General features: G+C 38.7%; 1 protein-coding gene across 1 annotated transcript in view; it reads left to right on the top strand.

Moving 5' to 3' along the window:
• ctnna2 (catenin (cadherin-associated protein), alpha 2) overlaps window positions 1–17,378 on the top strand; it is a 322,519-nt gene that overhangs the window by 52,442 nt on the left and 252,699 nt on the right. Inside the window, exons 3-6 of the mRNA XM_084366449.1 lie at window positions 3,556–3,751; window positions 8,445–8,611; window positions 9,660–9,779; window positions 10,885–11,151. Coding sequence (XP_084222575.1) covers window positions 3,556–3,751; window positions 8,445–8,611; window positions 9,660–9,779; window positions 10,885–11,151 — 750 coding nt within the window. The remainder of the gene's footprint in view (window positions 1–3,555; window positions 3,752–8,444; window positions 8,612–9,659; window positions 9,780–10,884; window positions 11,152–17,378) is intronic.

Below are 17,378 nucleotides of genomic sequence, written 5' to 3'. Positions count from 1 at the left end.
TGGGTACTACCTGCACAAGCTGTATGTGTGAACGCAAATATACAAATCTGTTGGCCTGGACATTAGAGGGAATATACTCTGCCAACTCCTGAGTACAAAGTCCGATTGAGCCCATGTGTGATCATTGTTCAAAGAATTCACAGAGAGCAAGTGGGCATGATTATGACGTTGATGACGTTGTGACGTTGTGACGTTGAGTGTAGCTGCTTCGTACTCTTCTGTTTGCCTGTATATTACCTTTCACCCTTTTGTTGGTATTGGGGATACGTCCGAATACATGTAGTATTGATATCATCGCAAAATTAGTTACCTCTTCGGAAGAGTTCTCCTCCTCCTCTCCAAGGCCATGTAGTGTTTTTGACATTTCGTAGACATGGTAGTCTGGAATTCACAAGAGAAAAAGGGTAACGAGATGAAGGTCTTTTTTACCCAATAGTTAGGTCTATTTCAATTGACATACTACCATAGGGTGAAGCAGCCTGTGGCTGGCATGCTGATTTAGATAAGTTACTAAACTCTTGACCAGCTGCCTACATTTGTGGTGATTTACTATAAAAAAGACCCTTGATAGCCAATCAGAAATTAATATTTGCTTTCCTCCTTACTAGATGTATAAAAATCCAAGAATCTGCAGAAAGCCAGAAATGACTGTTTGGGGGTTTGGAGCAATATTATGGCCATGTTAATTAGTTATACAGTATAAAACAGGTATTTGTATTGTAGCGAGTAAAGACCTGCACTGACGGAAATTTTTTTCTGCATCACTAGCTGATTTTGAATCAGGCGGGACACATCAGTGCACTGTTGAGTTTTTGCTAAACAACAATAACAAGAATTAGTAATGCGGTCTGTGAGGTAGAACATGAAAGAATAGGGATTCTGCCTTTATTTGTGTTTTTGTGTTTGATTGATTGTGCCTGTTTGTCAGCTTGTCTGTCGGTAGTGGCAGATCTACGCCTTTATGTGGGCAGCCAGCATCTGAGTGTGTTTGTGTGTGTGGCAGAGGGAGTTTGTGTGCACAGGTTTGTGTGCGCTTTCATGTGTAAATATAATGATGAGTTATTGATTCAACAAACTTAGATTGAAAGAAACACACCATTGCACTTCATAATGAGCACTCGTTCAGCTGTGTAAGGTGATGTTGAGCAGATGAGTTGATGGTAAACAGATGTTTCAAAGTTGGTTCTCAGGGCAGCTTTGAATACAGATTCTAAAAATAATGTTGTTAAATCATTAATTGCTTTAAAAACACTTAAAAAAGTATTATGACCGAAAAGGTTTACTTAGTCTTATATCAGCTCTACTTTTCCTGGATCCATCAGGGGCACGGACATGCATCATTAAAGTTTTTATTCCAGTCTAGAATCCCTGAGTTATGCAGCAAAGAAAGGACATAACTTTGCTCTTAGCACCTTCTCAAAGTGAAAACCTCTGATATATTCCAGAAAACGAATCATATCACCCCATTGTGCATTTTCAGCTGAAGTATGATATATACTCCCACAGCAAACTCTGACTGTAAGGTTTAATGAGCAATTCTTTCCACGTGCCTCTTTACGGGCTTTAGACAGACATGTGTCATTATGTCCAGCAACAGTGTGACAGACGTAGAAGCTTAAGAAATAATTCCTCTCTTAGATGAATAATTGACCGGTAGGAAGTGATTTTTGCTCTTCTATTGCCTGTCCCGTAGGCTGACTGAGCTTAATGTGTTGTTTTTTTTTCTTAATTAATAGCAAACACAGACTTTCTCTTTCAGAACATTTCTGTCTGATGATAATGACACTTTAATTATAGCTCAATAGGGTATAATTAATATGGATGGTTTCAAACCATTTTATTTTCTCACAGTATGTCTGTAAAATAAGTATAAACTAAACATACTTGCACAGTGCGTGTCACTCTCCAAGTGCTATTTGCAACAGATATTTCTCAGAATTTTCTCAGGAGTGCAGTTTGTTATGGCTGATTAGTTAAAAGCTTTTAGCTTTTAGTGAGGATGCCTGTTCCTCTAGATTTTGTAACTTCTTTAAGGCAAAGTGCTTGCCTGAAACAGGCTCTTTATTCTTTTGGCCGTTGGACAATGGCACTTCATCTACACATGCAATAACATGAACCAACCATAGACAGTATGAAATATTTCTTCTTGGTCTTAAAAGTGAAGCCAATGTGAAAGTAGCTTAAATCCACATCCTTTCTAATGCCCAGCAGGAGGTGACTCCACTGGTTGCAAAAATTAGGTCAGATGTATGTAATATCCTGGTTCTCTCTTGATTTATTACCTTAGTGGACAGTTTCTGAATGATTTTATGGTCTCAATTGCTAGTACAAGTGTTCTTCAATACAGCATTTTTGTAAATTATAGTCCCATTTAGAGTAAAATAGATGATAAAGCAGGGTTTGCTTTAGGTTGTGGCTATCCTGTGATGGTGTGAAGTCACCACCACAGCATGTTCTTGGGTCGTCAATCAGGACATCCTCCTCAGCCTCACACTCATCCAAATATGGTTGTTTTTGGCTCAGAGATGGCGAGAGCCATGACAAACTTGAGGCTTCAAAACAGTAGTCCACAAACCAATGGGTGACTTCATAGTTGGTTTACACTTGGAATCAACACATAGTTTTTGCACTAAACATATCTCTCTTTGTGTCATCTTCTTGACTGACTATCTGCTTTGGGGAGAAATCAATGGCTATATAGTCCAAAACAGTATTGCTCCTTCACAGCACTAGAAGCTTTCTTAATGGAAATATTGTAATACACTTTCCGACAAAATATACTTTGGCGATATGCTGACTTTTTCCAATTAGATCGCAAGTTCATTCTCTTGGATTCAGTAACACATCATCCCATTGATTCTGTGCAGTGTAGCCTATCCAAAAGAGCTGAGATCAAGGAAGTTGTTGCCTAAGGTTCATTTCAGTCACTGATGTACTGGCTGTACTTTCCAGTATTGATGCCCATTGAAGCTGAGGGTTAAGTATTTTCAATGGGTCCTGTCTAAGATGAGGCAATGTACCTGATTAATGCTGTGTACAAATTTGCATGTTTCTGTAGCTGTGATAGCATTTAGAATGAATTGCCTCATTACAGTTGTGGAAGCCCACATTATGGATAAAGACATGGCTATTTGTCACTGTAGTTAAGTGTTTTTCTATGGTTGTTTCAGTATTCATTCCAAAACCAGAACAGAATATTCTCCCATCATTGTAATGGACTGTACATCTCCCAAAAAGAGGAAAGAAAGTAGCATATTGGTTGGAATTGATCTTTTTATTGGATTGACATTGCTGGGCAACAGCTAGAGACAGCTCATTGTCTCTTTCAGTATTATAAAGATATAATATTTATCTTATAATATCTCATAATAATGCTTTGTTGATTCACTGTCAGTTGTTGACATTAGCAAAGCATGCAACAGGTTATACATTTGGAGCAATTTTTAATATTTTAGACAACACCATCCTGCACCAAGAGCAAGTTATGATTTTTCACCCTTGTTAGACACACTGTATGGTACTCAACCAACTGTAATTACCTCTCCTACTTCTTAGGTGACTACCCTGGTGAACACCAGCAACAAAGGGCCATCCAGTAAGAAGAAGGGGCGCTCCAAGAAGGCCCATGTCCTGGCAGTATCTGTTGAGCAGGCTACCCAGAACTTTCTGGAAAAGGGTGAGCAGATTGCCAAAGACAGCCAGGACCTCAAGGAGGAGCTCATTGCTGCTGTGGAGGATGTTCGTAAGCAAGGTGAGCTTGTTGAATGTTCATATGCAGATACATTGCTTGTGTAATATACTTGCGTTGCTCTGTTCAAATAACTACAGAGCCATTGTGCAATATCCCTGTCATTCACCTCCAGACAGTAACTCCTCCTCTCCCCCAGCAATATTATTATATAATTATTATATATATTATATTATTCTCCTTTCAGACACACATACTTAGTTCTAAAGTATAACATGGTATATGACTTTGGGTTGTGTCTAAACTTTCTAGAGCGTCATCTGTCAGTAAAGGGCTGCCCACATACTATCAGTTCCCTCCGAGGTCCCACTGTAACCATGTCCCAATGGGCTATATTTTAAATAACTTAATAAAGCTCACCGGATTTAGGATCTGCATCAAATTAGACTCACTCATTGATACCAGCCACTTAAATACAGCTGATTTTCTTCCATTAAGATTAATGTATAACTCCCTGAGGAATTAACTGAAATCTCAAAAATTGCTGTCTCCCAATGTACAAGAATGTGAGAAAGAAATCTTGGAACCTTTTGGATCTGCACCAAAAGTTAATGTGGTCTATTCTGGGCATCCAAGTTTCATTTAAATCTGTTCAGTAGTTTTTGTGTGAACCTGCTGACAAACCAACCAACCAACAAACGGACATGGGTGTCAACATAGGATGGTGGCTGGATAATGAACTTTTCTGAATGACACATGAATTCAAAAACTCTAGTTTATGTCTAACTTTCTTCTTGAAGCATTTTTATTTACTTCAATTGCAGCGTAGAAGAGTCCATTCCACCATTGTCTAAAGTTTAAGGCTTGCAATTTTCAGGTCAGGTTGTCAGTGCAATGTACAGTCCCTGTTATTACAAAAAAGCAGACACACTATGGGGAATGGACCCCAGAATACATATAGTGTTAATTGGGTAGTCACACACAAAAAATGTTGAGATGTTAATACAGCTTCCTGAATCCTGTATATACCAGTTTGGACCATATCTTGAACATATACAGGTATTACAGATATTGTTGCGTTAGATCTCTACTCAGCATCGTTCTAGCTGAAATGATTTACTAGCGCTGCTGTTGTTTCTGTGAAAATACTGTAGAGGAAACCTTTTTCGGTGTTGAAGGCTGCACAGGGAGAGTAATTGATATAAAAACTGGAATGTTTGGAGAATGTATGAAGTGGACCAGATGTCAGAACAAGTCAGACCTGTACACAACTTTAGATAGTGTTAGAGTTAAGTGTGGCAAGGCAAATCCATTATATATAACAGATTAGTACCCATTAGATTTAGGCTTTACTTGGAGCATGCAGCCTCATGAATGTAATGAGCCAAATGTTGGAGTTGTTTACCCTAAAGTCATGCATCGTTAAAGCTTCGACTGTCTGTGATGGTTGGGATCCTTGCTGAATTTTAAGGCATTATAGATGCCCATTCTCATTAGCAACAGTTTGGAAATTTCAGATGTCTCCTACCACGAAGCTTCTGCATGAATGCAACTCAACAAATCATACTCAATCTTTCTGGGAGCGCTTGCTCAGATGGGACAATGTCACAGTTTCCAAAGTTTCCTCTCTGCGCGGAGTGCAAGTCAGTGAGCCTTTACGTGAATCAAATGTTTGTCCCTAGAATGGAATTGGATTCCCCATTCAATAACTACATCAGCAGAAAGAGCAAATGGAGCTCGGCACACAGTATGTTGTGTTGTAGTCGTATTCCTCATCCTGCACTGTCAGCTCCACTTGGCCGCCGGTGCTGTTGAACACTGACTCGACTGCGTTGGCACACAGCTCTTTTGAGGCATGAAATAGACTGTTGCCACACAGGTCATCAATGCAGCTGACATCAGGAAGGACAAGATCAATCTTCTTCGCTTGTTTGGCATGTGAACCAAAACCAAAGAAAGGCTGTGTTAAAAAACATTTATGGAAGAACTTTTTTTTCTTTGGGGCATGGTTTGAACTACTGTAGCACACGTTTGCATCTTTGTTAGTATATGTTGAAATTAGGGCTGCAACTAATGATTATTTACATCAAGATTCATCTGCTGATTATTTTAGTGATTCATTGATTAATCGTCCATATAATATGTCAAAAAGTGACGTCTTCACATTGCTCCTTTCGACCAGCTAACAATCCAAAACCCAAATTCCTTCATTTACTATCATACATGACAAAGAAAAGCAGCAAATCATCACATTTAAGAAACTGGAACCAGCAATGACATTTGACATTTTTGCTTGAAAAGGGACTAAAATGATCAATTGACTATTTAATTGGTTGTTGAATAATTTTCTTTCAATGAACTAATCGATTAATTGACAAATGGTTGCAGCAAAAGCAATAATTTCTTGACCTTTCTGATTCTTTTGATGGCAAGAATTAAGGTCATGTATTAAACTTGCCTGTCCCAGGACACTAGAATAGCAGATGAAAGTTAATACTCCACATCTGCCAAGCTTTTACTGCCATCATGAGAATTTGGGCACGCTCCAAAGCTCTTCAGCACAGAAGTGGGCTGCACCCTCTTCATTCTCTCCTTACACTCCACTTTTTTGCTAGGTTGGATATAATTACAGGTTATCAGGGGAAACTGTTTTACATGAAGGACTTTATAAATATCAGGCCAGATATATTCTTTTAGAGTCTGCTGAATAGCGGAAACACATCATATCTAATTTTTACAAGATGTTTAGCAGCAGCAAGATATATCCCCAGTCCAGCGGCATCAGCATGCTAGTTAAGGTCAATGTAAATTGTGAAACAGCCCAAAATCTGTCATCACCTCATCAGACCTCTGTCATTGTGACCTCATCATCCCAAACCCCTTTATCTTGTCATGATTAAATTATAGATGCTAATTTCAGACCACAGAGGGGTTCAGTAATCAGGCCCTTTGTACTGTCATTCTTCACTGGCTCATCAATGGGCCAGACAGACTTATGACACTACCAGCAACAGTGTGTGTGTGCATTCATCATCTTGTTTGCCTTTGTGTGTGTGTGTTTTTTTCAGGTTGTGCGTATGTATGTTAGGATGTGTCAGGGCAGTTTATACACCTTACATTACTGTACAAGATAGATTATTTTATTATCATTTTACAGAACAAATTGCAGTTTGTTGTCCCTTTATGCTACTACTAAAGACAGAACTTATAGGGGTGGATTAATAATTAATGAGTCATTAAAAAATAAAACTAATTTTATATTTGAATGCAATGGATGAGTTAAGGTGTCTCACAGCCTGAAGAAACAAGCTGCCCTGTAGTGCCGTCGTACAGCAGTGTCTGTATCTTTAGCCCAACGGCAGCAGGGTGAACTGGGGTTGGTGTTTTAGCATCCTTTGGGCTCTGCACAGACACCTCACCTCACTCATTGATATCACTGATGCTCGGTAGATGGGTACCAATAATGTTCTGGGCAGAGCCTTCCTTTCCTGGGCCGTGCACATCCCATGTGATGTTTTCAGTCTAACACCCCTCTGTAAAATAACTTGGCATGGGACGTTGCCCAGTTAGGCTTCCTTTAGAAATACATTTGAACTCTCATAACCAGGCTGGGTATGTGAGATAAACAAAGAGCTTTATTTGCTCAGTACTTTTTAACTCATGCAAAAAGAGCTGGCACTGTGTTGACCTGCTGCTTCTTTGCTACTGACCCAGTTGGAACTTTTGTATCTTTATTTAGAAAACAGCCCATTTTCTCACTAATGCTTTGTTGGATATAAGCATAAAATACTAAGTTGTCAATAAACACTGAATAAAGGCAGTGTTGCTGCTTAAAATGAAGACACACATTTATTAAAACAATAACTTAACATTTGTATGCAGTGTGTTAAGGCTGTGAGGGATGAGTTCTGCTCAGAGACATGGCAGAATTAATGCTGTCTAGAATGTTACTTGACCTGAGGTGAAACGGGTGAAGGGAGGTCATAACGAAACCACTTTGCAGCACATTATGGAGGGAAACAGCTCAGCCGTCATCATCATTCTGTAAGGCTGCCTAAATCTCGGTAGTTGTATGGGTTTGAGCATATTTTGGCTTCTTTCGCATTAAGTTCTTAGCCATCTATTTCTGAACAAACAAGACAGTTTTATGAGCTTTGATGAGGAAAGTTAGTAGTGGTCCCAAATGGGTGACATGGGTCACAGTGCACACACAATTTCAAGGAACAACCAGTCATCTCAGTGTATTTGATCCCCAACATTAGCTCACTTTAGCTTCAACTGGAAAAATAGAATACACTTTTTAACTATGGTTGCAAACAAAATAAATAGTAGAACTGTTAAAGAGTTAATGTACTTGATTATGATATTTTTGCAATGAACATATATAGGTATAAAATATTGGTATAGAGGTGTCACATTCACTTTCTTCAATGTTTCTTTGTGTTTTCCTCATGTAAATTTCCCACGTGCAACTGTTCAGAAACTGGTGTTGAAGGTCCCATTTGTAAGAAAAGTTGATTTTTGAGTCTCATTCCTGACTCGACAAATACTGACTCTCTGGGACGGCAACCGGCCCGTTTTACAATCCCAAAGCGTCTGTATTTGACGAGTCAGGAATAAGATTCAAAAATCAACTTTTCTTGCAAATATGACCGTTAAACAGTCTATTCATAAACAAAAATGGTGTATACAGTAGTAAGTCAAACAAAATCATGTCACTCTTTAGCTTACAGTCTTTCTTCCTTTCCTCTTGCAGGAGAGACGATGCGTATTGCTTCGTCAGAGTTTGCCGATGACCCGTGCTCCTCTGTGAAACGTGGCACCATGGTGAGGGCTGCCCGCGCCCTCCTCTCTGCTGTCACCCGCCTGCTCATCCTCGCTGATATGGCTGACGTCATGAGGCTGCTGTCCCACCTTAAAATTGTACGTGCGATCGTCACATTATATTCTGCCAAAAGAGGTGTACTTGTTCAACAGCATTCAGCAGTGTGTTTGCCGGTTGATATGGCCCTCCGACCTTAGAGAGTTATGAAGCCATGCCAGCTCATTAGTTGTATTAGAATTGCAGTTAGAACGGGGAGCTGGAACTCTTCAGATACTCTTGTTGATATACCCAACATGTTTTGAAATGACTCCCAAAATCTTTTTTTTTGCAAGTGATAGTATTGAGTGTATTAACAAGACTTGTATGTGCAGTGTACTTAGAGATGTGGTCAGATATTCCTGCTGCTGTGTAGTCCACAGAAGCAATATATGCTTTTATCACAACCTCTGCACACATTAGCATATAGATGAGGTATGGAGGAGTATCCTGGGAACACACATCAGATTGTACTGTATTAATATCATAGCATGGTGCCCGGATGTGATTAAAAACACATACTCTTCCCACTCATGCACTGTAGAGTCATCTGAACACAGGTTTATTATTTCTTTACTTTGGAAATGGTACAGCGTTTTGAAGGAGAGGTTATACATGTTGTTAGAAAGAACAATATGCATTTGGTATAATCTGAAACAAACTCAGGCCTACATGCACCTTCATTCGCTAACACTCTCTCACAAACACGCAGACACACACACACCCGCACACACACACATTCAGAGTCCTTTTTTCAAGCTTCATTCTTGAGGCCCACAGAGGGGCTTAACTCAAGCCAGTATAAGCCCTGCCATCAAAGGCCACTTAAAAGTTATCTCTCTCTCTCTTCTCTCATTTCCATTCCATTGTGCGTTGCTTTCATTAGGGATAGAAAAGAGTTCCGAATCGGAATGTACCCACAGTAGGGATGGAGATTGCTGAAATGAGACCCATTAAAAAAAGCACAATTAAATGGTTATTGTCTTTCTAAACCTGGCTGCAATTACGCAGGAATAAAAAAATGTTCACCGAAAACAAATGTTGTATTTTTTTACTTTAATGTATTTCTTTTTACAACAAAATCCCGTCAATTCTTTGTTTTTGTGACAGGTGGAGGAAGCCCTGGAGGGAGTTAAGAATGCGACCAATGAGCAGGACCTGGCCAATCGCTTCAAGGAGTTTGGGAAGGAGATGGTGAAGCTTAACTATGTGGCAGCCCGGAGACAGCAGGTAAAAGGAAGCCCCCTGTCTCCTCTACTCTGTATTTCACAGAAAAAGTAAACCGCTCCTTATTTGTGTGTCACATTCAGGCACAAGGTGTTCCCTCGAAAGAGAGAGCACCTTATAGTGTCTACATTCTTGTTTTCTTTGTCTGTGATTTTCTAAACTTCATTTGTAGAGTTGTGAGTGCAGAGCTGAGTAATGGTGAGCAACTGGAGGTAAATTACGTAATACTGTTTATATGAGATCACTAGTGGCTCAAATTCAAAGTCATTGATGTCATATCCTGACAAAATATTGGCCAAGTCTATAATGAAATGCAGTTTTATCTGCTTTGCATAATTTGCATAGTCTCTTTAAGGCCATTGGGACACACAGACACTGCCATTATGGAGCAATTGAACAAGATGCAACTTTTTCCTGTAGGGGAAATTTGGTTAATTTAACAGGAAATGAACCTATTTTCAGTCAGTTTTTGTACTTATAGTTGTGGCTGTAAACTGCACTGACAATTCCAACACACAAAATAGACATGATGACATTATCAAGATGTTATGAGTGGTTTCTTTCATATATATTGATAATTTCATATAGCTTGTAGTCAATGAGTACGTGTACTTTGTAAGATTTATGTGAAACATAGAGAGTACTGATAATTACTGTTTATCATCCGTTTTAGTTGAAGTAATGTTTGCTAGAATTTCCAGTTTTTCAGCAGCATTTGAAATGACTTTATTAATATTGCTGAAAATCTGCTAAATATTCACATCAGTGGATATTTGAGAGAAGGATAACACATGAAAGTGTTTTTCAAGCATCGCCCCCAGTGTGACAAAAAGCTCTTAGAAGATTTTTTCCTGCAAGTGTCATGTTGGCAAACATCCAGCCTGCTCAAAGGTCCCAGAGCAAGACACTGAACTGAATTCTATTCCAGGGTTTCTTTTCTGCTCCATTGTGAGATAATGATGCCATCAAAATCGGATGTCTTTTTTTCCATTTTGTTCCAACATCCAACATTTTGAGAAATGCACTGATTTCTCGTTACATTTATTGTGAATTATGTTTCTGATGATGGTTAGTAGAACTTACTTGAGAATGTTCTTCACCTTCTCAGGAATTGAAAGACCCCCAGTGTCGAGATGAGATGGCAGCTGCACGTGGGGCCCTTAAGAAAAATGCCACCATGCTGTACACGGCCTCACAGGCCTTCCTGCGCCACCCAGATGTGGCTGCCACACGTGCTAACCGAGACTACGTGTTCAAGCAGGTCCAGGAGGCCATAGGAGGCATTTCCAGTGCTGCTCAGGCCACCTCGCCCACTGATGAGAAACATGGCCATGCCGGCATTGGCGAGCTGGCTGCTGCCCTCAATGAATTTGATGTAAGTCGGCAAAGCATTCTTTTCTACTCCACTTTCTATAGTCAGACTCTGGTATATCCCAGCTGAGAGCGCATATCATTGACCTCTTCAAGGCAATACTAATGAACACGTCTCAAAGCTCAGCGATAAAGGTCCCTGAATGCAGTAACTGTTTTTGACACATGTACTGCAGGAGTACATTATTATTTTTTACAAAGTATAGTACATAACAGTGGGAAGAGTATAGCTTGTTTTACAATAGGCACATCAATATGCTCTGACATTTCCAGGACTAGTATCTGCGATGGCTTGTTCTGCTTCTGTCATATCCTTCTCTGACATAAACAAAGACACACACATCATTCAAGTTATGTCTCCGAAACCACATATTAGAAATACTACATGGTACGTGTACACTCATTGTTACTGTATCTACATGTGCTTTGACGCTGACAACTTTGATATTGGAATAAACATTCATTTTCAGTGTCACAACATATTTATGTAATACTGAGTTATGTATGTACGGTTGTACGGTGCTTCCAGTGGTATTTCATTCCCTTTATATTCAATCAATCCATAACTTTCCACACTTTCTCTACACTTTGATGTGTACCCTTAATCTACACAAACACAACAAGCTGAACTCGTTTGTGCTCAAAGTTTTATCTGCAAACATGATTCTCTGCTGCCATCTAGTGGTTACACATTGATGGTGAACTATTGATCTGTTCAGAGCTTGTAACTCTTTTCTGTTTCGGTCTCCCTCTCCCACAATTTAAGACATTGAGGTGGTTTTAGTTCAGGATTTCGAGCTCTGATGTTTTTACCCACACACATACTCAAAACATGCCAGGTGGGATAGAAAACCACTAGTAGTCTGACCAATGACGAACGAGCTTAAGAACTACTAGTTCTTAGTTAAGATAGTACTTTTCAAATCAAAAGTAATTTTTTTTTTAATGTTTGTGTTAGATTTTCTCTGGCATGATTTTCCCCTCAGCTTGTGTCATGACTGATGGCACCCAGATTGTATTTGCATTTACATTTTATACATTTAAATGACAAATTCAGAGAAATTTTAAATGAATGATGCACATCTTTTCCTTCTTCAACAGCAGCATTACATCATTTCAATCAACAGTCAACTTCTCCCTGATAATGTTTGTATAATGTGTAGATTACTTTAGCGATATAATATTGCAGGATTTTCAGGACAGGATAATTTTCCCATTCTGGTTATAAGATAAAGCTTCTAACAAACAGCTAACTTGTCCACTATTTACAGGTATGATTTTTCATGAAATTGCCATCTGTGATTTGTTAAGTTAAGTGCATGCTCTATCAAAGACCACAGCCATGAAGAATACACTGCTAACTTTATGATCAATAAATCATTTTTATAGTCCCAAAGTGACAATGCTTTGTCGTAACATTAAAAAGGATACCCACTGCACCTTTATGATATAAAGTAAAATGCACTATCCAATCCAATCTAATACTTTATTGCCATGCCAACAAAGTTGATAGAAATTTACCTCAGCGCAGCTCCTAAAGACAAACAAAAGAACACTTGCTCATAAGTAGAAGAAGTATATAAAATAAGGACAGTAAAAACACACATTTATACATTCTAACATACAGAATATATATACCGTAGATCCTTTGTGCAGCCACCTGTCTCCTTCAAAGTGCCTGCTGGTTAATGCCTTCTCTACTTCTATAAGTGCATGTGCATCAGAGTTCAAGTATGGAACAGCCACAGGATATATATGGAGGGGCTGGAAGAGGGAGCTAGCAAGGTGAGAGGGGTCAGTGATCAGGGAAGTCAGAGCTGTGTGTACAACCCTTCTCATCTAGCAGCAGCAGCAGCAGCAGCAGCAGCAGAGGAAGTCTTACCTTTTGTTGTTACAATTGTTTTATTATTATTATTTATTATTTTATCTTTTTCCCACTAAATTATACAACAGGCTACACAGTGCAACTGTCCCTGTTACTCACTGGGATCAATACTATAGTTTCGTGTTCCTCTAAACCATCTAATCTGGATCTGTTTGCAGAATCTGTCTGTTTGTTACAAACCCAGCTCATATTATAAAGATTGACGAATATCACACAATAATGCACGCAGCTGTGCCTTACAATAGTAACAGTTTTGGTTATATAATCCTATATTCTTGAACTGTTGGACTTCTGTGATCTTTTTGTTCTCACCCCACCATTACTCAAAATCGAGCTTCTTTTGCTATAATGTTTATGAACATAAATGTAAACATATGGCTTCACAGTACATCTAAAACTCATGTTAGCTCTTGAAAACTTTGCATAAAGTTGAATAGTGCCAGTGTTAATGAACTGCAGCAGAATCTACTTTGCCACCTGTAAAACACATTAGAGGAATGCAGAGGAAGATACAGAAGGAAGAAGTTTAATTTAGTTCTACTATGTATACCCATGGCAAAAAAAAAATATCACAGGAGCTTAACAGTTCCAGTAAATAGGGGACAATGTCACACAGAAAATGTCACACACATTTTTATGTTCACACTGTTGAGATTTTTGAGATCACAATTTGATTAAATGAGTAAACGTTGTCACTTTGGATACGATGTTGTGTTTAATTACATAAATTACCAAGTACCGTAATTATGGATGCCATCACCTTCAAAGGACAAAAATTATAAAGTAAAACATAATGTGCAGACTCTTTCATAAGATGAAGGTAGTTAATCTCTTAATGATACAAGATCAGCCGCAGTGAGTGGCCTGATTGCATCTGCAATTACAGACAGCAGAGGAGTTTCTCATTAAAGTCTTTTTGTTTGTGATTTCTTTAGGAATGCAACGGCATGACTGTTTTGATATGGGTAAAACAATGCACACATATAAACTGGGAAAGTTGTATAAAAACATGATTATACTCAAGAATGAATGAATAAACTAACCATCACTTTGATTTGGTTTGAGGTAAATAATGTCACATGCACTGTATGTAATGCTGATAAACACACTTATGGTGAAACAAAAAGAAAAACAAAAGACGTCTGTATACACTTGTAAAAAGATGTGATACCTTATCCTGCAGTTTGAATTTTTTTTACTGAGATGTATGCAGATTTTCTCAACATAAACTTGATGATATGGGTTTTAACTATAATCAGAGCAGCATACTTTGACACACTGCATGGTGTTTTTTTTTTCTTTTTTGACCATATGTATCTTTCTCAGTTCTTTTGCTGTTTAGCATGCACTTACAAACCACAATGCTCTATTGCAGTCAAGATTGCTAATTAACGGCATGTGAGTGACCCCTTGTGGTAATGTTTGGAAATTGCAACCAGCTTCTATTTTGGCTTAATGCTGCTGCTGTGGGGCCACATGTCAGACCACTAGGGTAAAACATAGACACAAACACATTAGATGAATAACTTAAGGCTATCTAGTGCTGAAGGCTTAGACGCTTTGAGATGAACAACATTTTAGTTTCCTCTTAAATCTGCTACCCTGTTACTCTGCACGAGGCCGTGGCCTATAGTAATCACATCAACTTTGTTTTTATGTAAAACAGTGTGGCTTTTTACAAAAGCAAAAGACCTGCATAATTTGATTCTATTGGGTAGACAGGCAGACAGGCAGCAGTTAAATGAGACAAATTGCCCTTTGCTTAGCCCTCTGTGCTTGCCTGAAGCTGGTGCATGTTTAATTCTTAACTTACCACAGAGACACAGACTATGGTCAGATCCTCTCAGAATAGTAATGACTTGATACTGAGCTGTGAGGCATGGCACTTGCAGGATTGTGTTTGCGACTGTGCATGTGCTCTTTCTTTTATATGTGTTTGTTTGTAAAGCACATACAGTGGTGCATATAGTTTGGGTTGTATATGTTATTGTAATACATTGATAGAATGGGGGCGGCTGTACACTGTTGTCCAGATAATCTCAAACTATCTTTCCATCCACACAAACCCGCGAGCACTCACATGCACGCTTGCTTTGTTTCCAGTAATGGAAGCTCTCTGGATACTGCGGAGTTGGATGATTGCACTTATCTGTTTTGGGGTGCTGCTCCCTGTCCTAAGTCAGCTTTGATCTGTTACTCATTCTTTGGCCCTTCGCAGCGATTGTAGGCTTGGAAGGCAGACGTGACTACAGCACAGATAGACACAGCCTATCAAGACCAAAAAAACTTTTAATAATTGAGCTTTTTTCTTGGTTTATTTTTTGGTTGAGTAGCTGTAGTGTGATGGTGCTCATTTCTTTAAAGGATTTGAGAGAGTGGATATGGACAAGGTGTTGTCTCAGCTAAACAAACCATTTTACACAGTCTATTCATTAGGACTCCTTCATTCTCTATTCTGTCACCTATGTTTCTTACAGCCTCTTTCACTCACAGGATGTGTTGTTACACAAAGATGCATATGTGTGTCTAAATAATATCAATAATTGAGTCTGACACTTACTCAGGAATAAAGGGTCCTGATCACACTGTAGACAAGTTTTCCTTTTTTTGTGGACTGAAGAAAAGAACGCAGATCACCTTTCATTTCCTCTCTGTCAATGCCAAGAATATGCGCTCATCTGAAAAAGCAGCACAACAAAGACAGGAATATAGATTACCTTTCATATGGATTCTTTTCCATGTTTAATTAGGGTAAAACATCCAGAGGACTCTGTAGGTTTTTGAAGGATGATTGTGGCTCATATGCCACTAAAATGAAAATAGTGCTGATGTTGAGAGCATTTCCTGAACTGCTCCAGAACATGTACAGTCTGTGACACAAAAGGTTAGACAAGATTTTTAAATGCAGGGCGCAGACGCCGGTCTATAGCTAGAGTGAAAGGGTAACTTATGAATAAGACAAGAAAGAGGGGACGACCTCATCTAAATTTTTTTTCACTGACACCTAGAATTAGTTTGGTATGAGTCAACTTAGGACACTGAGATGTAAGATCTTTTAAGAGAGAAAGGGGAGGTCGCATCAGTTCAAATTCACTAAATTTCAGTGACGTTTGGCATATAACAAAGAGGCAACATGAACTCCCGCCTCCACCTTTTACTTTTAAACGTACTACAAGGAGTTTTTAACTGGTGATGAAACAGTCTCAATTTAATATTGATGCCTCTCCTAGCTATTCTTAATGCCTGCCACCAGGTCAGATTTTGCTCAAAATAACAACATTACTATGTACTGTTTACCTTGGCTTTGTCAACAAAATTACTATCACAAAGCAATCAAATCTGTTAGCTGAAGGCTTACATCTCTCCTAGGTGTATGAATGGTAATAAAAAAAGGTTTACTTTGTGTAACTGTTATCATATTATAGTTATTAATTTTACATAGTCACAAATAGATACAGTACTGTACATTACCTCATCGCTAGGCATCCTGCAAACAGCTGCATGCACTAGCCAGATCAAGATCTTTACAACAGGTGGCAGTGGTGCTCATACTGCTTTTTTCCACAGGAGCTGCCGGAATCAACGAAACATGAAAGTTCCTTGTAGATGCTTTAAAATAGTTCCTCATCAAATGTATTGGAAGAGTTTCTTTTCAGAATTCTGTGTACATGTTGGGAACATTAACACGTTTTCAGACAATCAACTTTAAAATCAACGGGTAGTTTGCTGTGGAAATGTCAGTTTTTAAATTTGATAAAAATGAGGCAGACAATACATTCCACCAAACACACATACTAATATATATGTATGTATATATATGCCAATGGAATAAGTGATAATTGTTCAAAAACAAGCCCCATTATCTTACTAAAATACTACTTTCTAGGTGACTGACAAGATTTTGAGTTTTTGCAGGTTTTAAAACCTGATTTCATTCAAAAAACAAAACGGTGCTGTAACAAAACATATATAGACCACCTGACATGTCAAACAAATGGCAGTGTGAAAAGAGTCCGTGAGTAAATCAGGTAATGATGGTGAGGTTGACGTGGATGTCTTGTTACTTGAGCACTTTGTTGACTGAAATAGTGACAGCAGTTGGCCAGTGCTAATTAGATAGAATGTCATCCAAATAATTTCCTATTCACCTAGCACCACTCTGGACTGATTCAGGTGTTGCACTAGCAGTTGGCAGTGAAGGATTTAACACTCTTGAAATAGGTTTTAGTATTGCGGACATGCTCTGCTTTTTTAGTAAGGGCGGAACAGAATTTGAAGAAGGCCACCTTTAAATTCGCTATGCAGGAAAAGCCCTGTCATGTTGGAATGAAAGTCTTTATTTGGGG

This window comes from Pagrus pagrus (assembly GCF_965226575.1).
Source record: "Pagrus pagrus genome assembly, chromosome: 2".
NCBI classification, from domain to species: domain Eukaryota; kingdom Metazoa; phylum Chordata; class Actinopteri; order Spariformes; family Sparidae; genus Pagrus; species Pagrus pagrus.
The sequence above is the reverse complement of the archived record's forward strand: the minus strand, read 5'-3'. Positions and strand labels throughout refer to the sequence as shown.